General features: G+C 36.4%; 1 protein-coding gene across 10 annotated transcripts in view; it reads right to left on the bottom strand.

The window, feature by feature from the left end:
- MIPOL1 (mirror-image polydactyly 1) overlaps positions 1 to 24,442 on the bottom strand; it is a 199,823-nt gene that overhangs the window by 90,467 nt on the left and 84,914 nt on the right. For all 10 annotated transcript variants that reach the window (XM_074824653.1, XM_074824658.1, XM_074824662.1 and 7 more), the window contains one exon: positions 12,294 to 12,401. In XM_074824653.1, the coding sequence (XP_074680754.1) occupies positions 12,294 to 12,401 (108 nt within the window). The remainder of the gene's footprint in view (positions 1 to 12,293; positions 12,402 to 24,442) is intronic.

Below are 24,442 nucleotides of genomic sequence, written 5' to 3'. Positions count from 1 at the left end.
ATATATCGAATCTAAGTACAAAATGACATTTGCATCTTTGAGTTTAATTTTAAATTGCAAATTTGGCTGCTTAGCAGCTTAACACAATCACCAATACACATTAATACCATGTTAAGGCAATGTGATGTACACTTATTTACTATTACACAACAGCATTTGTTACTTCAGCTTCCTATCCAAAGTTTAAAGACAGCTGCTTTCTAATTTCACCTTTTTATTGCTTTTTCTTTGTAAGATATATTTATCTTACCAGTAAGGCTGAATTTTTGAAGTAACAACACAGTTGACTGAATTTTGGAGGCATAAGAAATTGAAGTTTTAATTGTAAATGTATTTTACAGGAGAAATCAGACCTTCTTTGAGTGTTTTCAGTGAATAATTCATTTTTTGTGCAAGTGTAATGAGCAATTTTGATTCAGCTACATGACAGAGCTATGCATGCATTGTTTCTAAATATGAAGATAAACCTAATATATGTTGAGTTGAAATCCTAATGCATTGATATACTTCTGCTGATGTGAAACTTACTTTATACCTTTCAAGTCTTCATATAATAAAAAACAAGGCTGTGTATTTCATATGCCAAAATTCTATCTGTGCTTGTGTTAATCAATAAAGGTATATTAATATACTTTCTGAATAGGTGGTACACCACTGTGCCTGCAAAAGTTTTTTATGGTTAAGGCCCAGAAACTCAGAATTACTGAATTAGCAAATTTAATACTTGACTCCTAACATATAGTACTACTCTAAAGCTTACTCCTAGAGAAAAGCCAAAGTCCAGCTGCCAGTCCATAATCTCATGAGAAAAGCTGTGGAGATCTACTAGAAGACAGGTGAGGAATATTTTACTTCATAAAGACCACTTTCATAGAAGAAAAAATATCAAAATAAGCCCATGTCCATTCATTCCTTCTGCTTTTCAAGCATTCTCCTAATGACCTGTATACTGCTCGGGTAGAAATACACACCTACTGCACACAAGGAGTACATCTGTTCCCCTTAGCAACCTGAATATGTGAATGGCAGAGTCCACTTTTCCTTTACACCTCTGCATGGCCACAGACATGTAAGTCAAATCAGGATTTTGCTCTTATTTATGGGGAAAAGAAAGGGATTTATAAAAGTTTCTCAGTGATCTAGGAGCACAAGTGCCCTAATATCAAAAATGCGCCTCTGCACCAGACCAAATAAACAGACGGGAATTAAAAAGGACAGGCAAAATGAGTCCTGACTCCTCTAAGTAAATGATGGCTAAGCACCAAGCTGCACTTTCTGGACATGGGCTCTTTAGATTTCATCTCATTCTAAAACCTGAAGTTTCTCACCTGGGAACAGAACAGGAGAGGCTTTCAGATTACAGTAAAAAGATAAATAAGAGCAAACATGTAGCATCTTGAGGCTTCTGAATCAGGGCTTGTCTGTAGCCTTACAATCATACTAAGACCAAATGTTTCAGTGTCTTCTTTTACCATCTGTCCCCCTTCTACTCTGAACCATACTTCATACAATCACTTGCATGCAAAATTCTAGGAAAGGGTTCTCCAATTCTGAACAGAAGCTTCTGTTCTTCAGTTTCTGAACAGAAAGATAAACTTAAATAGACAAAGACCAAAGATTCCTTTATAGTAAATACCTAAATTTCTGAAATATTTATATTGATCCTCTATCCTATCCCTGGTTTCGTCTACCCAAGATCTAAAGTAGATTCTATCAATTCTGAGAGGCGTTTCAGATAAGGAGGTCATGGATGGGTCAGAGCAAGACCTTTGCTATTTAATGACCCTGTAGCTTGCCTTTTGCACAAGAGCTTAGGTTACTACCTTTTATACATTTTATTGTAGGACAAATAACCGACATGTCATCATGCACTCAGGCTCAAGATTTTGTTTACAGTTGCTGCTCAAACAAAAGAGAATCGTTTTCCTGTGCAGCACAGAATAAAGAGTGTACACTAAGACAATGAAAAAATGATTGAAAATTAAGATTTACCACTCTTTCTTTCTGCATGTATGAATAACAGATTTCATATGGAGAAAGAAACAAGATTTATGAAATAAAAAGTAATACATAAGAATGTCACTCCTCCTCTTCATTCATTAATCTGATATCTTGTCTCCAGCATCATTTAATACTCGGTACCTGTGAAGAAGTAAAAACTTAACCTGGCTAATTATTTTTGGTACTTTGTTTTATTATGATGTGATGCTGATAGATACTTGGAAAACTATGCCAGTGAAGATTAGAGATGATATTATTAATAGAAACTAATGCTAATGGCTTCTTTAAACATTGTGGAAAACAGTTACTATTTTATGTACAAAATGGCTTCAGGTTTAGAATCTCTTAACTAAGTTTGGAAATATGTTTTATAGTATCAGAAAGTGGCAAGTGAAGGAGGGAGTCCTAGTCTTCTAGTAAGTCTATAATAAGTCTGATATATTAGGCTTCATGATTGTTTTACAATTAGATTAACATATGCCCTTCATTCCTGACCCATGTAATCCCAAAATGAAGCTCCATACTAGTGGGAAAGTAAAAGAATATTTTTTATAGCTGTTTGAAGTGCAGCAATATGATACCTCCTCAGATGTTACAAAGGTTCATAGTAGTACTACTATTGACATGTTATTGGGCAGAAGGAAGGAAAAATGAACCCATGACTGGGGTGATAAACTATACCATTGGAGATGGCAATGAAGCTTATCACTACAGCTAAATAGTTTTTATTTTTGTAATATGATTGTGGTTACTACAGTACATTTTGCTTACGTATCAGAGTCTGTGATTCTAATTTACAAGATACTGATGAATTTAAGGTATTTTAGAACAAATTAAAGAAAAAAAATGGTGTAAGGCATGGGTGTCACCTCTATCAAGATGAGTGAAAGAGCAGGTAGCAGACAGCTTTCTATCTGGCCACAGGATGCCTGCACAGTTTGTTCCATCTTCTATAACTTCAGAATGTTTTTCAATTCAGAACATGTATTTCTAGGATACATATATCTGCGATCTGCCCCAGGCCCATAAACTATTCTAGTTCTGAAGTCCTTTAACAGAGTTTAGGCAAAAACCTAAAAATGCTGCAGAACATTTACAAATGAAACAAAGCATCCTTGAAACTGGAAGGCCAAGTGGCAGCATCACTGACCAAGGAAGGAACTTCCAGGAAGTCATCCAAACAACTATCAAAAGAACCAACCATACAAAGTGGAATCTATCCTGTTAGAAGGAAAACCAGGTGCATGAAAGTGCAAAGTATTTGTAAAATGCTAAGTTAATATAATATGTGCAGATGCACAATTACAGAATGGTTAAATAACAAACATGGACAAGAGGGCCTTGTCAACAGGAAGTTCGTGGTCACAGAAGCCTTTTACCATGAAAGAGATGGTTCTTTGCATACCAAAAGTGAGGATGTGGAAGCAGCCTAGATGACTGTGAGAATGATAATCCAGATTTAGAATAACTTGAAACCAGGATATTGCATTCCAAGAACCTGCTGCATTCATCAGAAATAATACTTCTGCTAATCGAAAGCAGTAACACTGACTGACCTCATGGGAAGACAATTTACACCTATGAAATGGAAACCAAAAAATGAGACTCAGCCAAAAGATTTGAATGACCACATCATCTCCAGTGACAAAGGGATGTTTATAGTATATACAGTTTGTTGATATTTAAGATTGTCAAGAGTAATCTGGTGCTGAGAGACTTGAAGGTTGTCAACTAAAAAGCAACAGACTTCCAAGGAATTTTTAGAGGAGCAGATGAAACCTGACATCAAACATGAAGTGTGAATGAGCTATGAATTCCTTAATGCTTAGAACTGAATCAAAGTTCAATAAATATATCTGCTTTTAGATAACGCAATAAATATATCTGCGTTAAGAGACGTCCAGCATCTGTTAACAGAAGAGAAGGAAGACTTGCACTCCTCAGGCAAGGTGAATAAACTCTTTTAGCCAAGACACTGTCTGTTCAGTCTATCAAGACACATTCAGTGCCATTCTTGCGCAGCTGTTTACAGGTAATATGAAGCATGCTAAAATTCCTTAAGACATACAGTGCTCTAGACAAGCATAATTAGTTAGATACAAGTCTTCTCAGGATCATTTTCAGGACAAACGTTGTTCTGCCAATAAATGTTCACTCTCATCCATATACTACTTTGCTTTGAAACAATTCTGAAAGACTTGAGGTCACAGTAAATTGCTTGATCTTCTTTCATTTGAACGAAGTCCAAGAAATCCTGAGTAGCTGCTGTGCAGAGAACACTGTACACATAGAGCTGCCATGCCAGACAGTGCTGTCAGTGAAAGGACAGCCTTACAGATACAGGAAGGTGCCACAGCCAGTGCAACCGAGGAAGCAAAGACGAGAACTTGGGTATGTCTATTTGTTTCCTTCAACTTGAAAACAACCCAAGGCTTGAACGAGTTCAAAATTCTGGCCCATAGTGATGCCTTAGTGAACCAAAACCAGTAGAAATGGCCTTGACGCCTATCCACACAGCCACTTAATGACATCACAAGCTGTCCACTGAAAATCATGCAAGTACTAATGTTACCAAACATCATTTCTCTTCAACTCCCAGGCAGATGTTTCATATAAATCAGACGTATCAGACTCTGGAAGCCTGTGTTTCTAAAGGGACTCTGGACAACTTCACTCTCAGTGAAGGGAAAGTGTCTCATCTCACAATTCATTTCCATTGTTTTTCATCAGGAGAAAACACTGTATTATTTGCTTGTGTCACATTTAAGCAATTACTTGAACTTTCAACTCCCTATAAAAATTAAGATATTTTTGGTCAATTAATAAAAATGTCTGTCAGTGCTAAAACATTAATTACCAGATGGGAGGAGACAGTCACTAAGAATGTAGTTGTCACTTGTGAATAACTATTCTGTCAAGATCTGCATAACTAAATAAAGCTTACCAGCCTGGATGGCTACAAAAAACAATTAACAAAACTGGTCACTGGAAGTGATACTAGCAGATTGAATTTCTGAACTTAGCTTTTTGACTCATGGTCAAATACATGTGCTACATTAGTCACTTTCTGCCTATAGGGGATACACATAAGCAAACTGTTACACTAGTAAATATATGACAGCAGATGAAGGAGGAATCCCTGGCTGAGGATCTCTAGACCTGAACTGACCAGATGACCAGGTTGTGACATCTGGCTGAAAGGAACAGTTGGGTTCAAGGAAACTTCAACTGAGTGCTTTAAAGACCACCTGACCAGTGTTCACATTTTTTCCACCGGGACTGATGGGGAATGTTGGTCACTGTAGGGTTATATAAGTTATTTTCTCCACCTCTCCATGCATACAGATAACTGGCTGCGTTGTCAGAAGTCTGTAGCAATGGCTTTTGGAGACACTGCCACTTAAGCAGCAAAGAATGCAGAAACTTAATGTTGAAGTGGAACATGGACAGAATTATTTCTGCAGGAGTTGTACACGGCCTCATTTTAGTGTTCATTTATGGTAAGATGCACGAGCTTACACCGATATCCTCTGAGGTGTACAGTACTATTTAATAACACCAGCCATAAAGTGACTAATCATGTTTCTAACATGGATAAGAGCTGAACAGACATGGGTCTAACCTTAGTGACCTTGTGATTAAGTGTTTTTGGGTGCAGCACAAGCAACTGCTCTGTTCAATGCAATTAAGATTGCAACTGTATCTGTCTGATAAAGTGTCTAGGAAGCAGCAACTGAAGAAAAATGTGCATTCTTATTCACATTCAGATTGTCAGCAGCATGTTCCAGGTTTTACTAGGTCTTTTATTTCTACCTCCTCTATGTACTTAAAAGCCATTCAAAACATTCAAACTTTAGCAAACTTCCACTCTAAAAATTAATAATGATCTCATGTGCTTTACAATAAGTTTTACTGACAGAGTAGCAAATTTGTCTCTCACATTGCCCAGTATGAGGGCACATACTGCTTTAGGGTAGCTACTGGAGAGTGAAATGAACTCAATGCAGCTTTCTACAAATCTGAACTGGACAACTCTTCTGAAAGCAGAAGAAGGAAGTGGCACCCTTCTTTAGAGAAGAAACTGAACTACTGAAACAGCTCTTGCACAAAGTTAGAGACTGCAGCTTACTTGATAAATGCTCTAGTATTTTATCCTTGTGTAAGTTATTGGAAGAATAGCATGAAGAACTTTTCAGGATTAGTTGTAACAACATATTATTTGCTGGAGATAACCTCCAGGAAGCCTGTTAACTATTCCCATTGCTCCTGAAATGTTTCTGCAGTTTCAGAAAAATAAATATAGATCATAAGTAAATGCAAGGGAACAGTGTATCTCCTCACAGTGAGATCTGCAATCTACTTCTCCTCCCCTTCTACTTCCAATATGAACCTTCTTCAATCCCAGTCTTCAAACATATCTATAAATACTTTTGCAAATGTGATAGCAGTCCCTTTTATAGGTAGCAGCACATGACAGCCAAAACAAAAACTATGATTGCTTTAGGGTTAACTCCACAGAGTGAGCTCTCAAGCTGAGCTTTCACAGGTTGATACTCTGCTAGACAGAGAGGGAACAGTGCATAGTGGCCAGAGGAATTCATAGCAAAATATGAGAGAAATGGATGGATTGTCCAACATATGAATATTGCTGAGTTGCTTCACTGAAAAAACCCCAATCACTCTGAAGTAAGCACAATATTTCAAAGCATCTTTTACCAAACAATAACACCATACCAACAAGTAGATCAATAGCAAGTTTTAAACTCTTTGCAGAGTAATGTCTAGTTACTTTGTAGCTAGAAACTAGAGAAAGGAGTAACACACACTTCACCAGTGGATAACATAGCTATTAATCTGTTAGCTATAAAATATTGGTAATCATCAGCAGGTTTCTATCACTCACACAGCACTGCAGTTAACAACAGTGCAACAGTTGAAACGGCTGAAGTTGGCAGAGTGGTGTTCTGGATGTGGCTGGGCCTTACCTCGTTCAGAACTTACGTTCCAGGTTTCTGATAAATCAACCTCATCTCTGTTGCCTCATATACAATGATTATGGAAGTATTGAAAGGTTTTTCTCTAATGGTTTTCTAGAATCAATTAATAACTAAAATAAAATGTAAAAATTGTATGTTGAACTGGAACTTGAATAGAAGAGATGAGATTGGAATCTCTCAATTTTCCACCACTGATTCAGGCAAGTTTCTCTGGATTACAGAATATTTCAAAAGCGTGTGGCTCTGTCAGAAACAAATCAGAGGCTTTACAGCCATAAACCAGCTCTAAACTCATTAAAATGAAGCTCTGAAACTTCAACTCTGAAGCACTAAGCATAAAAACACTTAGAATTACTTAGATTTGCAGATAAGGGTCACAGTTACCATCTTCCGAAAGGAGAACTTTATTCCATAGTCAATATTATATGCCTAAATAGCATGAATATTCCATGCTTTTCAACAGTCGCAAACATTTTAAAGTTCATGTTAAAGCTTTTCTTAATTTTTTTTTAAGCTCTTGTGACATCAGATTCTCCTGGGATCGTGCTCTTCATAGATGATACATTGACTAGTCATCTGGATTTGTTTTCGTGGTTGGCATTGTCAAGTAGAAATGTAGGAAAGGTTTCTACTCTAAGAATCTGGTAAATTCTGGGAATCAAAACAGAGCTTAATACAATTTATGACAGGCATAAGGGAGTACTTAATTTAAGTCTTCTAGTGTGGCTTTTTCACAGGCATCATTGCTGGAACAGCTACCAAACTGCTATGCATGGTGGATTTCCTGCCCTTGACACAGTTCTTATGTGTTAGCAGAAAGCAGATGACATCAGCTACAATTGCTTTATGACACTACTGTATACAAATTTCTGACAGCTCCTTCAGGTCACTTCCTTGCCTCTGACTAAATTTATGATATTCTTAATAAAATGATGGAAGCCTGTCGGACGAATCCTAGAGAAAACCACAACTAAAAAGACTGATTAGTCAGAAAAACATCACAAAAGCCAATCATAACCAAAGAATAACATCTTAACAGCTCTGAAGGAGATTAATAATTTTTACAAGTTCTAATGACATCATACTTGGATGGAGTAAACTCATTTGGTCACTAAAGGGCACCTGATTTGTATACCATCATGAAACAGTCATCCTCTCCATTTTGAGAGTTTGGCTTGGAAGTAAAATTAGTATGTCTCTCTGGTCTTTAAAGCAGATTAATAGCTGCTTTAAGAAGAATGTACCAGCTAATTAAAAATTACAAAATAAATCAGGCCTGGGAAAAAAAAGTCACCTCTCCCTATGTTTCATTCAAATCCAGTTAAATACTTCCCATTAATTTTCACATTAAGTTATTTGTTTCACAAGAATTATTTCCTGTTCTTCAACTGAGTAAAGAGGACATTCACACTGGCAAAATCTTTATTTTTCTTTAGGAAGATGTATTACTTAAAACTCTGCATTTCAAAACTACACACCACAAAGCTAACAACAATAAAATGATCCACAACAATATTTAAATACTAATGAAAAAATAACAATTCTTCAACTTTCGTATGTTTAATTGAATCAGCTATTTCAGTGTATTGTGGGAATACATTTATCAGAATCAGTAGAGACCAAATGTTAATTATGAAGGCCAAGCACAAATGAATAATCTTACATATAGACCCTGACACATTAGAACTGCAAAGCACTCTGCAGATCTTATTTTATGAAAATGTACTAAGAGCGCAAATGTATAGGCCCTTAGGAAGCAATTATCCCTAAAAGATTTAGCTATAATTCAATCTGAAATATTATAAGAGATTTTTAAAAATGGTTTCACAAAGAGGAGGATTATTATACTTTAACTATGGAAATAGGGGCCCACATGCTTCTCTGAATGACCTCTGTACAGTTGTGGGCATTGCCTGGAGGGAAGATTTGAAATTGGCCTATTTGTTCAATTAATACAATTCCCTATGACCAATAAGAATATTATAAACATTAGGAATATCAGTTTGGCATTGTGGGACTGAATGGCCCACATCACTATAAGGAATGTTCTATGCAATAAGTACATTGAATACGGAAATTTTAAATCACGTACTACTAACATGTATGTCAGATTAGTTAAGAAGTGCTATCTTACTAAAGACGTGCAGATGTTATATTTCACTGTAAGATGAAATGATACAGTATAGGTCTATACAGCATGCCTTATGTGTCATATGTTTTATTTGTCACATGATCCTCGGGTACGACACAGGATCTAAAAGCGTAAAAACAAAGTGTGCAATAGTGCTTACATCGTCTCTGCGATTTCCAGGTCCTGGATCTGTCCAAATTACTGCCACCACTTCTCTCCCCCAGTTACAATCTGTCTCTGCTGCTTTGCCTCACTCAGGAGTCTATGGGCTGCTACTGCCTCAAAGAAGGGTGGCAGTAGCCCTGTGAGGCAATATAACTAAAAATAAAGCTAAAAGCTTGCAGCTTATTTTACCTATTAGGCCATACCATCAGCGGAATGAAATAGGTTTCCTGTGGATTGGTTTTAACACTTTTTTCCTTCTCAGCAACTCACTGCTGTGAGATTATTTTAAAAAGTAAGAAACAATACCTGTTGGGTTTTGTTGTTAAGTGTATTTCAGGACCCCATAGAGGTAATGATCTCATCTTTTATCACAAACTTTCATGCCATCTTTAATCTAGCTGGTCCCAATTACTGTATTTTTATCCAGTTAAGACTGCAACTATCCTTGCATCACATCTGATGTTTACACTCCCGTTACTCCCTGAAGAAAGTCTAAAGCAGATCAAATTCCTCATCTGCTACCTATCACCAGAATACATCTTTTGCCAAATTGAATCAGACAACGTTAATTAAGTTTAAGAGAGTAGGGAAAATTAAAGATTTTTTTAAAAAAATCAACTTTCTTAACAGAAACTGTCCTGGATAGACACAGAAGGAATACCTGGACTCCTCTGCAGGACTGAATCAATAGTACATAGCGCAGTTCCCAGTTTACACAGAGAAGTGGTTAAAGTAAATCTAGTTCTCTGCATCATGGTGAAAATAAAAATAGTTGTGTTGATATTTAACCCTGCACCACAAATGGCCTGTCCTGTTTTTCTGAAAAAGGTCAGATGATCAGAGGGTGATTGGCAGTAAAGAGGAGACAGGAGGGGATTCCTGGGTCTGTACATGCACTCCGCATGTAGCACTTACAATAGCTACTGAGCACATACAAGAGGCAGGAGGTGGCAGCTAGGAACAAGAGGGTTTCACAGGGGAGGTGTGTGCCAAGACCTCAGTGTGTTATCTGTCAAGGGGCTCCGGCTGGATATTTCTTTGGCAGGGAGCTCTGCCGCTGACGGCAGCAGGAGCGCCCCGGCCAGCTGCAGCCAGGCCCGGAGCACTGGTCAAACCCATTTCTAAAGGAGTCGGTCGCTGACACGACTTTCATCCCTACCAGCCAGTCTGTATTTTTTAGGCTGGAGCTGCACTAAAAAGGGGTGATATGCTTTTCATTTACATGAGTGCTTAGATCAGGATGAGTGTTCATATACTGTATAGCAAAGCTAACAACTATTGCCAATATTTCATAGGGGCATTTTAAAGTTTTCAAGGTCAAGAAGTCAACTTGACCCATCAACCTTTTAAGGAGTACTTCGATGGACCTGTCCTCACTGTAGGTAACAGTAAAATGAACTCAGACAAACTCTACAGAGGCACAATATTAAAAAAAGTTCAACTTTACCAAAAATTGAAAAGCATTCATTTTTTCCTCCCCACGCTCTCATCTCTAAAAGATTATGACCAATTAACCTCTAACTTTGAAAAATCAAAAAATGCCTATGACAGCCAGAAATTAAATTCTTTAAAGATTAGGTGCTGGGAGAGCAATATCAGGCTTAGAATGAAATCCTGAACTATTAAGTCACTTCTTGCTCTGAAAATATAATTATTCTGTAAGCATTATGTCAGGCAATATTAAATGTAAAAAGTGTAGTTTCAATAAAACATTTCTATTTTCTAACAGAACGACTATGCATAATATTTTCAATGACACAGAAAAAACAAGTCATCATGCAATTAATGAAAAACAATACTGTGTTCAATAAGTAGCATGCTCAGCAAGCACTAAATTTTAGTGATACCAGGTTCAAAACAATACTATTATTGTGGTCAGAAACAGCCCTGAATGTTTACGATCTCTATTTCTAGTCATCTGAGAATGGGTTGCTCTCAGGATTGCACACCTGATTTTGTAATATTCATCACAGATTCTGATAACAATTATAAACCCATGGAACATAGAGCACAAAGCCTCTCTCCATTTATTCATTATACTTTTTTTACTGAGAAATGTCAAACTATACAAGGATTTACCTTTATTCCTATACTTCGCATTGGTCAAGTTGTTACATGAATAATTATGTTTCCTGAATATTAAAAAAAAAAAAAAAAAAGAAAAAGGAAAGCAGAGGAAAATCTGCCTATAAATTAGATACGTTTGGATCTTACTGCCTAAATCAAACACAGTTTTAAAACAACAACTCAGTATCAACAGAGTAACTTCTGTATTTATATTGCCTCTCCACTACCCATAAAAGATATTTTTAAGAATATAGTGGTTGAATAGGTGCACAAGATGCTTGCACATCTTACCTGGCATAGTCTCTTATTAGGGCTAGCGGTGAGATTGCTGGTTATGTAGCTATCAATTCCACTGACGTTACAATTTCCCTTTCTCAAAGCAGCAATAACCTGTCACTTCACACTGTCCTTTCTCTGACCCTCTCCTGCCTCTCTGCTCATTTTTATTCTTATTGACAAGACTTATTATTCCTCCTCCCAATTTCAACTAGCTCCCCTTTTGCAAATAGTAGTATCAACTATGTGGTCACTAGTAGTATAGGTCAACAATGTTATTAATATAGCACACACTGCTGGGAGCAGATCAAACAGCCATGCTTTAAATTTTTTTTGCAAAGGTACCATGAGGCAAATAGTTGCAGTTTTTCTTCACATTATAAAATGTAATATAGCAAGGACAGGCCCCAAGAATTTAGCATTAATTACCAGCCCAATAATTTGGAGGATATGTTATTTTTTTCTTGTTGTTTTCATACACAAAATAAAATAAAACCATAACAGAAGGGTGCTGTATCTGTGTTTAAAGAAGGGGTTGTTGGCAAACACCATAGCTCACTTCTGCCGAAATGTACACAACTGATATATGCAGCCCAGAAAGCTGGCACCAGGGGCTTACAACCTTAATTTGCCTGCAAGAAGAAATGGAGATTTACCTTCAGAGCACGTTCTTGATTGTTTTCAGCAGTCAGATGTCTCGTGTTGTTTGCTGAAGTCTGGTTCTGCTCTTTCAGATGATGAAGCTCCTGCTCCAGCCGTTTGCACTGCAACGAGGAAAGAATCCCATTAAGTAGAGGAGTGTGGGCACATTTTTTTCAACAAGCCAAATGAATTAACGTAAATAACCCCATCACCATTTCTGCAGTAGTGAAAGCATCAGACAAAAGCAAGTTACAATCCCAGACCAGTACTAGAGCTATGTTTTTTAAATGTGCATCATTATTCAGATTCTTCCTGGTCCAACTGCATGCCAAAAAAAGCTAAGTTTAGTATCAGATAAAGACATTTTGCAGAATGTTTTAAAAAGTCTTAAAAATGTTGGGTCGAATTTCTGCTCCTAGTTATGCCAATATAAGGCTTGATTTTGTCTTTTATGTATTAAGTAAGTGGATATAAAGGAAGCAATGCTTTTAGAAAAGCAAGCAAATGAAAAACCCTCCTCCCAAATCCGGGACCCAGCCTTTTATAAGAAAATAGACATGTAATTTTTATACTTTTATTTTTCACGCTAAGAGATTAGTCTAATTCCCAAACACACACCACATCTTGAAAGAAAAGAAGTTTTAAGATTGTTTTGTTTAAATATTTAATTTAATGACAAAGAATTAAAAATTTAACATTTGCTATTGTGTGCATACACATGCATACTTACTGCTGTCAGCCAAACATCTACTTTAAAGATTAAAGATCTGCAAATTGTGAGCTAAATTACATTTCACTGTTTTTATGGTAACCATAAGAGGTCTTGTCCAGTTCATTGTCCTATGAAAAAAACCCTGTTATACAGAAAAAAAGCAAAACAGATGAAGTACCAGGAAGACAGGGGAACACCTGTTAGAACTAGGGAAACACACAATATTTTAAAACAGTATATTACAAGCAAGTAGTTTGAGATCAGCACCAAAACCCAAAGCTGATAGACTGTTAGAACAAAAGACAATTAATTGATAAAAAGTATTTTAATAAACACTTTCTGAAAACACTAGTAAGAAAGGAATGAGAATCATGATATAATGCCCATGTAAGCATTGCTGTCTCAAATGAAAGATCTGGAAACATCAGTCTCTTGTACTATCTCAGTGACTGTAGAAGACATAGAACTGAGCTTCCCATCAAGTGTATACAACCTATTCCGGAGCAATTCAGTACGTGGGACAATGAGGCATGGCTCATGACAACTCTAAAAAAAGAAAAACTGTGAAACAGAGAGCTGTAGGGCTGCAAAAATTCTAACTGAGGTCTATGTAAAATAAGGAGTAGTAAAGGATCTTGAGACATAAATTTTAAAGACATACCAGTACGTACACTTCTTAAACACAAAATAAGTCCTTAACAATGTACTGCACATCAGGTATCCAGAATACTATGTAAAACAGAATGATTCAATTCTATATTTGAGTAAGTTTTAAATAATTGTGGGTTCAATTCATATATCTGTTGTACTTCATTACTGCTGTTAGAAATCTGGGCTCATTTCTAATAGGATTATTTATTTTAAAGGCAGCAGATCTCTCTGGCCTAGTGCATTGTCTCAGTATCTGTTGTAAATTTCCTTAATGCACAGTTTTATTTTTATTGCAAGAAAAAGAGAAAAAGACCCCTTCCCATAAAATAGGGAAATACAGAAAAAATGTACATTTGATTGCAAATATTTTTACAGACTTGAGACATTTAATGTCTGTGTTTATCTCACACACACACAAAAATCACAGATCACAGAATCATGGCTGCAATTCTTTTCCTATGTCTAGCATGAAAATTATGTGTCTGCTGGCATGAACGTGCTAATAAAACTATTGAAAAACTAACACCAATTATGCAGTTTTTTTTCTCTAGCATCTTTTTTTCTCTAACATACATGATCTAAACACCATTTAAAAAAATAAAACCAATCTACTATTTCAGGCATTACTATGACACTTTACACGTTGTATCATGTAAGATCAGCAGGCTTCTCACTTTTCTGCTTTGCCAACACTCTTCTTCAAACCAGTGTTTTTTAATTCCCAATTTGAAAACAGCACAGGTTTCTTACAGTAAATATTATTAAAAAGGCCAAAATCTCAATCTACCTTTAAAACATGATTCTATATTCATGCTATTCCCTTGATTCCAAAAGAGAAGCAAAAATATGCTAAGAGCAAAACCTAGCTATGGGACCATACAGAAAAAGGTCTTGATGTACAGGGCAGGTTGCACAACTAAGGGCATGGGTGCAATCTTACTCGGCTTGCCACTTCACTCCTGTGAAGACAGGACAGTGAAATAAACAGCAGCAGTGGGACTCTGCTGTCATGAGCATATAGAGCATGTGTGTTAAATATACAACACAAGTAACATAAAATGAATGGACCTCCCTATCAAGTCAACCTTGACATGATTACATTTACATCAATCTTGGTAGCATTTTGTAATTCATCTTTAAATTAATTTCCACTAAGAATGTTGATATCTGAAAAAATCTAGGCTTATTCAATCAGCATACTGCTTGAATCCATTTTGAGGGTATCGTTGAAAGAAATGGTGATCTAATTTGACCTTTGCACATAAGTGTCTTAATATGTTGGAAACAATGTATTAACAGAAGATGTTCTGAACTATCGATCAAAATGTATTTATTCCTTGCTGTCTAGGAAGTAAAATCTTTAATTATCCTGTTTGCGAAAGTATTATATAATACTCTTAAATGGCAACATTGTGTACGTCTTAATAAAATTTTTATACTCTACAACACTTTGATAGCTGAACTACTTTTAAAACATTAAAATAGCATTCTAAAAGCAAGCACTCTTTCACAAGAACAAGAGCATATGAAATTTCTGTGTAGTCTTGCTGTAAAAAGTTTTAAAAATAGAATTTAAAACAATGCAGCCCTTCTATTCATTTGAGCCAACATTTTTTGAATTCTGTGTCATTGGTTGTTAGCAAGGTCCAGTAAAAATAGATGTTCTTTAAAAGAACATGTGTTTTTATTGGTTCACTCCAGGGCTCTAAAATGCCAACAGCTGCAAGTAAGAAACTGGATTTCCTTCTAAAAACATATAAAAATGCTTTTTGGAGCACAGTGAAGAAAAGACATCGTCCAATTCAGTACTGGCAAAAAGGAAATGTTGGATGTATCCTTTTAAGAAAGCTGAAAGCTAAAGGAAGTGTTTCATTTAAAATATTATAAATAAGAATGTCTAAACCCTGTTATCCCAAACTTGTGAAAATTCATACTTGTGAAACCTTCAAACAGAATCCTCTTAAAGTCAGAGACAAAATATTTTGTGCAACACAGGTTGACTAAATATCTGATCTGAAGTGTAATTGTGCACTTAAATGGAGGTTCCCATGAATTGAACACTTTAGGAAAGATGGGCTGTTAATTGAGAAAACTGCTTCTTTACCTCAGATACTTTTGAGTACATCAAGGAATACAAGAGTAGTGTAGATGGATGTCAAAGAGAATATGCCTTGATCAGAATGCTAAAGACTTTGCTAAGTAAAGGATATTAGGTAACATGTCATTTTATAAAGGTTTCACACAAACAATACACCAAGAATTAGCTTCATTGCGTGGTCTACTGTGTGCATTCAGAGTTCTGTAGCTAGAGAGGCAATACTGAAGATAAAAAAAAGAAACCAAAAACCCAACCAGAAAAGGGTTTCCTCTCTTCATTCAAATGCTCATGTTTGCTCTCTCTGAATATATTTCCCTTCAAGTCTCCCACCTTAACTAGCCTCATTCAGGTGATAACGTATTTGTCAGACAGTGAACCTCTTTAAGCCAACTCCAAGTGTTCCTTGAGCAACCATCAGTGCCCAACTGTACAGTTTTCACTACAACATCATCCATTCCCAGCAACAGGCACTCAATCTGCTTTTTAACCATACTTCCACAGTGCAATCTGACTGTACTCTTCTAAATGCACTCATGCTTTCCAAACAAATTCCCCTGTACCCAACACTGGATATATCACAAGCAGTTAAGACAAAATGAAAAGCAAAGTAGGTAACATACTAAAAGGATAAGAAGAGATTCAGACAGGAAAGAAAGGATAGACAGCAAGTACACCTGTTCTTCCCTTCCATCTTCTAATTTAAACCATTAGGCTACTGGTGAGCCTTTTTAAATGAGCATCTGCTAACACAATTCAGCAGAATGAGGATGTTTATGAGAGGCACCGGTTCAACCCACAGCGGGTGCTGACCCCTTTCAGTGACTATACAGGTGGGAGGGTCGAGAACACCGCAGGGAAAATCCAGACAAACTGCAAAAAGGAGAACCTGCTAAAGCGGACACTGATGGAAAGGTCAAGAAGTGGACCAGGAGAATATCACTGAGTAAAGTCCTTGAGGCTCGCCCAGAAAGAGACTGTTAAAAGATGGTCCTAGTTTCAGGTACACAAAAGGAGTAAAGATGGTTTACAATGAATTGGGTATTTCAGAAGATAGAAAAATCAATGCAGATAACCACTTAATAGTGTTTGGCCTTTACTAGAAAATGAGGTTGCATTAACATATCAAACATAACTTTAGCACTTGTATAAACAAATCATCTTTAACATGCTGCCAGCTTTTCATCATTTGCTTCTTCAACTTGAACCTATAACACGTTAACACATTGTTATGGTACCTGCCATGTCTACACAGATTGATAAGTTATTTTTTGATCATTACTTAACATGATTATTCAGTGAGGTGTTCTGGAAGTAAAAGGTACAGACATTACACAAGAGTAAAGTAAAATCTGCCAGCCACTGGAGAAATAACATCAGTAGGGACAAAGATGGAATGCAGCAAAGCATTAACATCGAGCAGAGCAACCCCTTGCCCCCAACCACTTGGTCCCCATGCAGTTTGTTTATATGAAGACAACACCTATCCCCAGAGGCCTCATGCAGAAGCATATCTAACTCTCTGTTACTCAGGTCAATATGACTGTTCATGTGGTTTCGAAAAGACATAAATGTTTTGCTACACCAGGGTCCCTCAGTCTCATCTCACTGAACTAGATAGTAATGTCAAGTACATTACTCATTTTTGTATTTCAGCGCAGATTTGACCCAGAGAAAGGGTACCGTGACACTCCTTGGCTGAGGAAACAACAGCTAAAGCTGAATGTAACAGAAAACCTTAACACCTCCTTACTACAAATGCAGTCTTGGTGGCTTTTACATCTATATCTGCTGTTAATAGTACTATATAGCATACAGTGTTTTCCATCATCATTCATTGAAAGAATCCAAACCAACCCCTCCTGAACTTATGGCAATATTCTAGGGGAAAAAAAAAAGAGTCAACACATCATGCCATTTATCTGATAGGAAAAAAAAGGAATTGATTTGTTTCCATTAATACTGATATGAGGGTCAAAGTCTAATGAAACAAATGTACTAGGACTAAGATGAGGCCAAATTCTGCACAAAGTTCTTTCCTGACTTCTGAATTACACTTGATTGTCTCATCTAATTAGTACACACAAAATATAGTATTTTATGAAAATGTATTTGTTCCTCTAGAGTGCTTGTCAAAACCTGCAATGCTTATAATCTTAAGAATCAGCACTGGCATAAACACACAAGACTCCACTGACGAGATTGCTGAAAAAAAGGACAGTATGTAGATGGAGGTACTGCAACGTGCTTGCCCTGTTCTTGTACTCTTCCTGAAGCTTAGACTATTGGCTGAGTGGGATCAGGGTCTTTGGTCTGATCTGATCCCATACAATCAGTCTTACATGGTCTCTGTAGTTTAATATTAGATCTTGTACATAACCACAGCCTCCCACAAATAGCTTAATTCTGTTATTAAATTTAAGGTAACATTTTTATTCAAGTCAGACAAAAATCAAAAGTGAGTGCTTAGTCACTTACCATGGGTCAGCTGGTGAACAATTACTTGACTGTATCAGAGCCTTCACATTAAACAGTGAGTACCTGATTACATTCTGTGGACTTTTATGCATGAAGACCTTGCTGAACTGGGATCTCAATTAGAGAAGTAGTGAGAAATAAAAATAACCTAGCTCCTAATGAATAATTTGGGAAAATGGTTTATGTCCTCAAATTATGGGAAACTAGTAGTCCATCTAAATGGCATATGAACTATTTTCCAACATGCATTTTTTTCCTTTATGCATTTTAAACAAAATGCTCATCAGCAAAGTAAATGACACATTGTATCTTGATGGAAAATACACAAATACCATTAAAATATGAGCTTATGGGATACCAAGATACTACTACTACAAAACATAATATGTTCAGATAAATTTTGAAATTAGTTAACACATATTCACTGCAACGAATAACTGAAGTATGAATAATCGTTCTAGACACCAAACATGAAAAAGATGAAGAAACATGGCTTCTCTTTCACCTGCTATATTTTTTAAGTCATGACATGTGGAAACATGAATACAATAAACAACCACATGAAGCAAACAAAACCAATTCAACTAATTCTTCTCTTAGTTTATTATTTTGTTCACCTCTTCTTACTTCATTTACAATGATATGCGCTTCAGAGTAGCTCCCAGCTCAAAGATGCTGAATAGAATGCAAGTGTTCTCAGTTCAACGGTTCTTCTCTTCCCCTCCCCTCAATATTTTTTTTTGAACAGTCTGCCCCTTGTCCCAAATTCATCACGATTTCTGGAGAGGCAAACATCTTGCACCACTTGGATGCTGCACAACTCTTTCCTTTGCAGACAAAAATAATACCAAAGTCATCCAGTCAAAACACAAACCAACCTTTGGTGTCACTGTGAATTATGTACTTTGAACTGCAGATGTTTGGAAGCACTTATATTTATATAAATATATTTTATCCTTTTTCTTCTAAAATAATAATTTTAAAAGAAATAAAGAAAAATGAGTTTCTACATAATAATCACTAGAAGGATTTTTCCATTAAATTATAATTTTGAATTAAAGCTTTCTAACCTCTGAAAGAAAGGACTTTTCTTCAAAGTTCTGGCAAACCATCAACAAATGTGTTTAAATGATTATTTATACAATGCCCAGCAGCTTAGAACTACTGGGATTTCAAGAAAGAGAAGTGCTTTTGTAGAGCTTAGACCTCAGGAACATATGCATCTTTAAAAATGTATATTCTATTAGTAAGAGAAACACTTAAATGTAAACACCTTTTTTGCAGCAGTGCAATGGTGTCTTGCTCCATCAGAAGTCACAAAAAGAAATGCATTCAAATACAAATGAAACATTTTTGTCTTCTGTGTCACTATAAGCCAGTTGGAACCTGCAGCTAATAATACAGGCAGATAATATGCTGTATACATGGCTTAGTTTCCTCCTACCATTACTTTCCCTTCTATTTCTGAACACTGCAAAACGCAGCAAAACAAGCTTTCATTTGTTTTTATTTGAACAGTTAAAGGAACTGTAAGTGCACAGAAAGACATTCAGAGAATTCTGACAATAAAGTTTAACCATTTCCACTCTTCATGTTAACAATCCTTACATGTGCATTCAACAGCACCGAGTAGCCCTTTGATACTCACCCACCCAACTCCATTCTCGATATATTCTTACACTTCCTTCCAGTGATGACATATCAAAGATCAAGACAAGCTTGATCTACTTCTCAAAGAGCTCAGCACACACAGGTTTTCCTAATCAATCACTCATTATAAAAATGTGCAAGGAGAAGAGAAAGGAAAACATGATGTTCTCAAGCTATATGTGATTCACAGGTCATTCGAGCAGGGTTCCAGTACTGGACTACCACGGCTCTGCTAACAGCGGTTACTGACAGACTCCCGATCTGCAGGAGGAAACATAACAGTGGGAGCTGCTGAAGCCACGTAACTGGGTCACCTTCAGGGTTTCCTGTATCCATTGCATGTAAGTTACCAATCTTATGTCACCTCTGATACATTCTTTATAGTCATTTCTAATCAGAACATAAACCCGGTAACCTGGAGTCAAACATTTATTCATTAGGCTGTACTGGGTCTGAAATTAAGCAAAAATGCATTCAACTAACCCAAGAGGTTTTTTTTTTTTTTCCCCCTAATTGCCTGTCATATATAAATAAGTGACTTCTGCTTTACATGAAAGTCACATTATTAATTCAATTTTTTAATTTCATGCCTATAAGTCTAATAAATAATGTATAAACTAAGCATGTAAGCTGATGAGTAGTATGCAAGGTTCGTATGCTTGCTCACACACACCCCCCCCACTGCAGAGTTGTAAAAACACTAGGAACTGGCACAGTACAGTGAACTTCATATAGTTTGCATGTCAGTGTGTTATATTCAAAAGCAAAGGAAATTACCAATACCCCCAAATAATTCAGCAAATAGAAAATACTAATTAAAATATTATAAGAGGAAAGGATAATTCAGGAATGAAGATTCTGTTTTAAAAGCAATGACAAAAAATTTTTTTAAAAAGTAAATCTTTTTATCTAAATTCTAAATCACTGAATAAAGCTCTGTAAGTACAATAATACTTAGACTAGGATCAGTTCTACTTTCAATGCACAGCAGCAATTCCAGCATACAGATTCAAGAGATGATTTCAGAGTAGAAACTTCTGCATAGAAAATTATTCACAGTGACTAACCTTAACATCTTTAAAAACATTTAAAGAATAAAATTACACAACACCAAAGAGGTCTTGGAATAAATTAGCCATTGAAACAGGGCATGTATTAGTATACTATTTGCAACAGAACCAAGACTGAAATACTCTACTGACTACCTGAAATAATTTCCACCCTAGTTGAGTAGTAAGTAGTACTGCAAGAAAGGTCCCAAAGAAGCCAGTCAGAGCAGCTGAATATTAAAATACTATTCTGACCTTCTTCTACTTATGGTCTTAGTATCCATTTTCCAAGTCAGTGCAACTCCCACATACTCATTTACATACTATTTTGCAAGGCAGCTTTGGTCATTCTAGACTCCAGTGCTAACTACTGTGCAGTGCGTTAGCACACTGAGCTGTAATATTATGAAATGGGTTACTGCAGTCAGAGTATTTGGTAAATGCAGATAACCTGCTATACCACTTATTTTTTGTCTTCAGTTAGATAGGGACAGATTCCTCAGTAGACAGCCACCTCTTCATCTCAGGGGCTCAAAAACGAATCACATTTTATTTCTGCAGATTTGTAGATCCTACACATGTTCTTTCTAACATGGAAATATAATCACAGAATCACAGAATGGTTGAGGTTGGAAGGGACCTCTGGAGGTTATCTTTCCCAATCCACCTGCTCAAGCAGGGCCATCTAAAGCCAGTTGCCCAGGACCGCATCTAGATGGTTTTTGAATATCTCTAATGAGAGAGACTATAAAAGGACTATAAAAGACTATGTATTCCTAATAAAAGGAAGGAATACAAATTTCAGAAATCTGTGAAGTTATTTTTTACTATTTTGCTTTTTTATTTTTCCTCCTTCACTGTTGAACGAAAAAACACAAGTCTTCCCTCTCCAGTTTCTTTAGTCTCTGCCTCCTTCAAATATAGCATCTTTCCTCCCTTCTTTTGCACAGCAGAATGTAGACATAAACTAATTCTCAATTCTCATCTTGGCCTGTGTGAGGTCCATTCCACTGCACTGTCTCACTTTTGTCTACATTTTTGCTTCATCTTGTTCCCATAAATACTGTCTTTATTATGCAATTCTCCTCAGTAACACTTCTTTAATTATACAAGTGTTTGGTGATGTTATAACTCTTGATAATGAAACATGGACTAATCACTTAAATGAAGTTAATAACTAGGACTTCCTTGTTTTATGGGATGAGAAACTATCACAGAAAGTTTAAGAAGCTTAATCAACCAACATGATCATGTCAGAACTGGGATTACTACACCCAAAACCTTTGCTTTACTGACTTGACCAAATGATATGAAACTATTGCTTCCTGTGGCCACGTGTTTTGCTGGCTCCTCAGAAGAGTAGTTAGTTCCATTACAGCCAGATGGCCCGTGGCCAAGAGACAGCTTGTCAAACATCTGACACAACACACCATGACAGATAGCTGACAGTTGCTTTTGTTTAAAGCCTTTCCCCCACCCCCAGTTAATCTGCAGTGTTGGTACTCAAAAAATATAGAGTAGAATGAAGGTAGTGAAGGTGTGAAAGATGCATGAAAAGGAGAAATTTTAGAAAGACATATTCACAGATTGATCTTCCAACTAGATCTAGAAATTAGGAATCTGATTCTCAGATATATGCAAGGCACTCATCTGCTGACAGAGGTATGTTTTTAGAAAGTGTAACCTTGTTTAATTGAACGTAACCAACATTAGTTGACAAGAAAACAAAATTTGGTAAACAATCTGTCATTCTAATGAGCTGGCTTTCAAATAAACTTCAATGGATTTTCTTAAAATCCATATGTAAACAAGACTATTGCCTAAACCTTAAGTTGGCATTTACTGCACAAAAGGACAGGAATACTTCAGGCCCATTTTTAAATATCATCACATTATTCAAGAAAACAGTATCATTGATCACTGTATAGATGCCACAGCTTTTTAATCTCTTTATTTGGATACTGTAATCATAGGATTGCAGGTGTTCCTCGTAGTACACACTATCTGTTCATTCTTATAGATACCATACTCTCAAATGAGTCATCAGTTGCTTAAGTAGCAGGTTTTTGATTTTTTATTCTGTAATGTGATCTCCCCAAACTTCTTTAACGTGTAATAAAAGCTACTTTAAACTAGATATTATAACAAACTAAAAGAGCTGACTAGGTAGGTGAAAACACAAAACTGCAGATATGTCAGGGACGACGAACACTTTTTGAATAAATGACCTGAATCAGTAGTATTTGCTCTTTCTTCATGGAAGCAACACGCTTTTTGAGAAAACTTCAATACTAAAGATCACAATTATCTGAAAGCAATATTGATATCAGTGTTTTAACAGTCTGAGAATAAGTGTGAAAATGGAGTAACTAATTATAAATCTTCAAATGTTATCGTGAAACCAGTTTCTTTCTCACCAATACAGAGATCTAGGTTACAGCAAACATATAAAATTTATATTTCAGATATCTTTTCAAATTGCTAATATGTGCTGAAAAGTGGAATAAAAATATTTAAAAAAAAATCAAGACATTAACTTTGCACAAGCTTAAAATTAATCATACACAGAAGACAAAGACACCCCACAAAGAAATGTTTAACAAAGTAAACAAAAGCTCTGCAAAGCTAAAACAAAACCACACATTTAGAAATTACGTATTGCTCAGCTTCAGAAATACTGAGAAATGTCTGTATGATTTCGGGGTATGAATAAGACTTTTCAAATATTAAGTAGTGGCTGAATCTGAAGATTTTACCTCTGTAACAAGATGTAGTTTTAGCTTCTAACTGAAGTGTTTTACAGGGATCGATATGACTAGCTACCCAAATAGATGCAGACTTCTCAAGAGGATTGACCATGCAGCTTTGAATTAACAGCCACCTAAAAGCTTTTAGATATGTTACTGAAAAGCAGAAATGCTTACACCTAAAATCAACTGCCTTTGACATGAGCGATTACCAACACTGGCCTCATCCAACTTGAAGCTTCCTGGCAATTCCATCCCTCATGTGTAGAGGGTAGGACACCCTAAGCAGAAAAAAAATAAGAAAAACACAAAGATAGAAGAATGTTATGACAACTTCTGAAAGCAAAGTGATGGGCCTGCCTGCCAAAACAAACAAAATGGGTAAAATGCATGACTACTGCTGAGAAGTGTCTGGATACCATAGAAGACAACACACACAACATTAAGACAACATAACGAGACACACAGCTGCTGGCTAGCCCTATGGTAGAAAGCAGACTGATATGGCTATTTAGCACAAGGGATTAACAAGGATTTTGCTGTTTCTTCTGGGAGACTGGCACTGGATGTTTTTATTTTCACAGTGAGGTTTTCAAGACTAGTTCTGCAGACTGAGATTCAGTTAAAGTCCTAACATTTTGATTGTGAATGGGATCTTAAGCCATGAGCCTGAAAAAGTGCTTGCAGATTGAGAAGGAATACTTTGTCTCAAAGCTACAGAAGATGAAGGAGGTAAACTCACAGAGAGGGCTGGTGTTCGCTCCTGTCCTGAACACAACCC

This window comes from Strix aluco, chromosome 4, assembly GCF_031877795.1.
Source record: "Strix aluco isolate bStrAlu1 chromosome 4, bStrAlu1.hap1, whole genome shotgun sequence".
NCBI classification, from domain to species: Eukaryota; Metazoa; Chordata; class Aves; order Strigiformes; family Strigidae; genus Strix; species Strix aluco.
The sequence above is the reverse complement of the archived record's forward strand: the minus strand, read 5'-3'. Positions and strand labels throughout refer to the sequence as shown.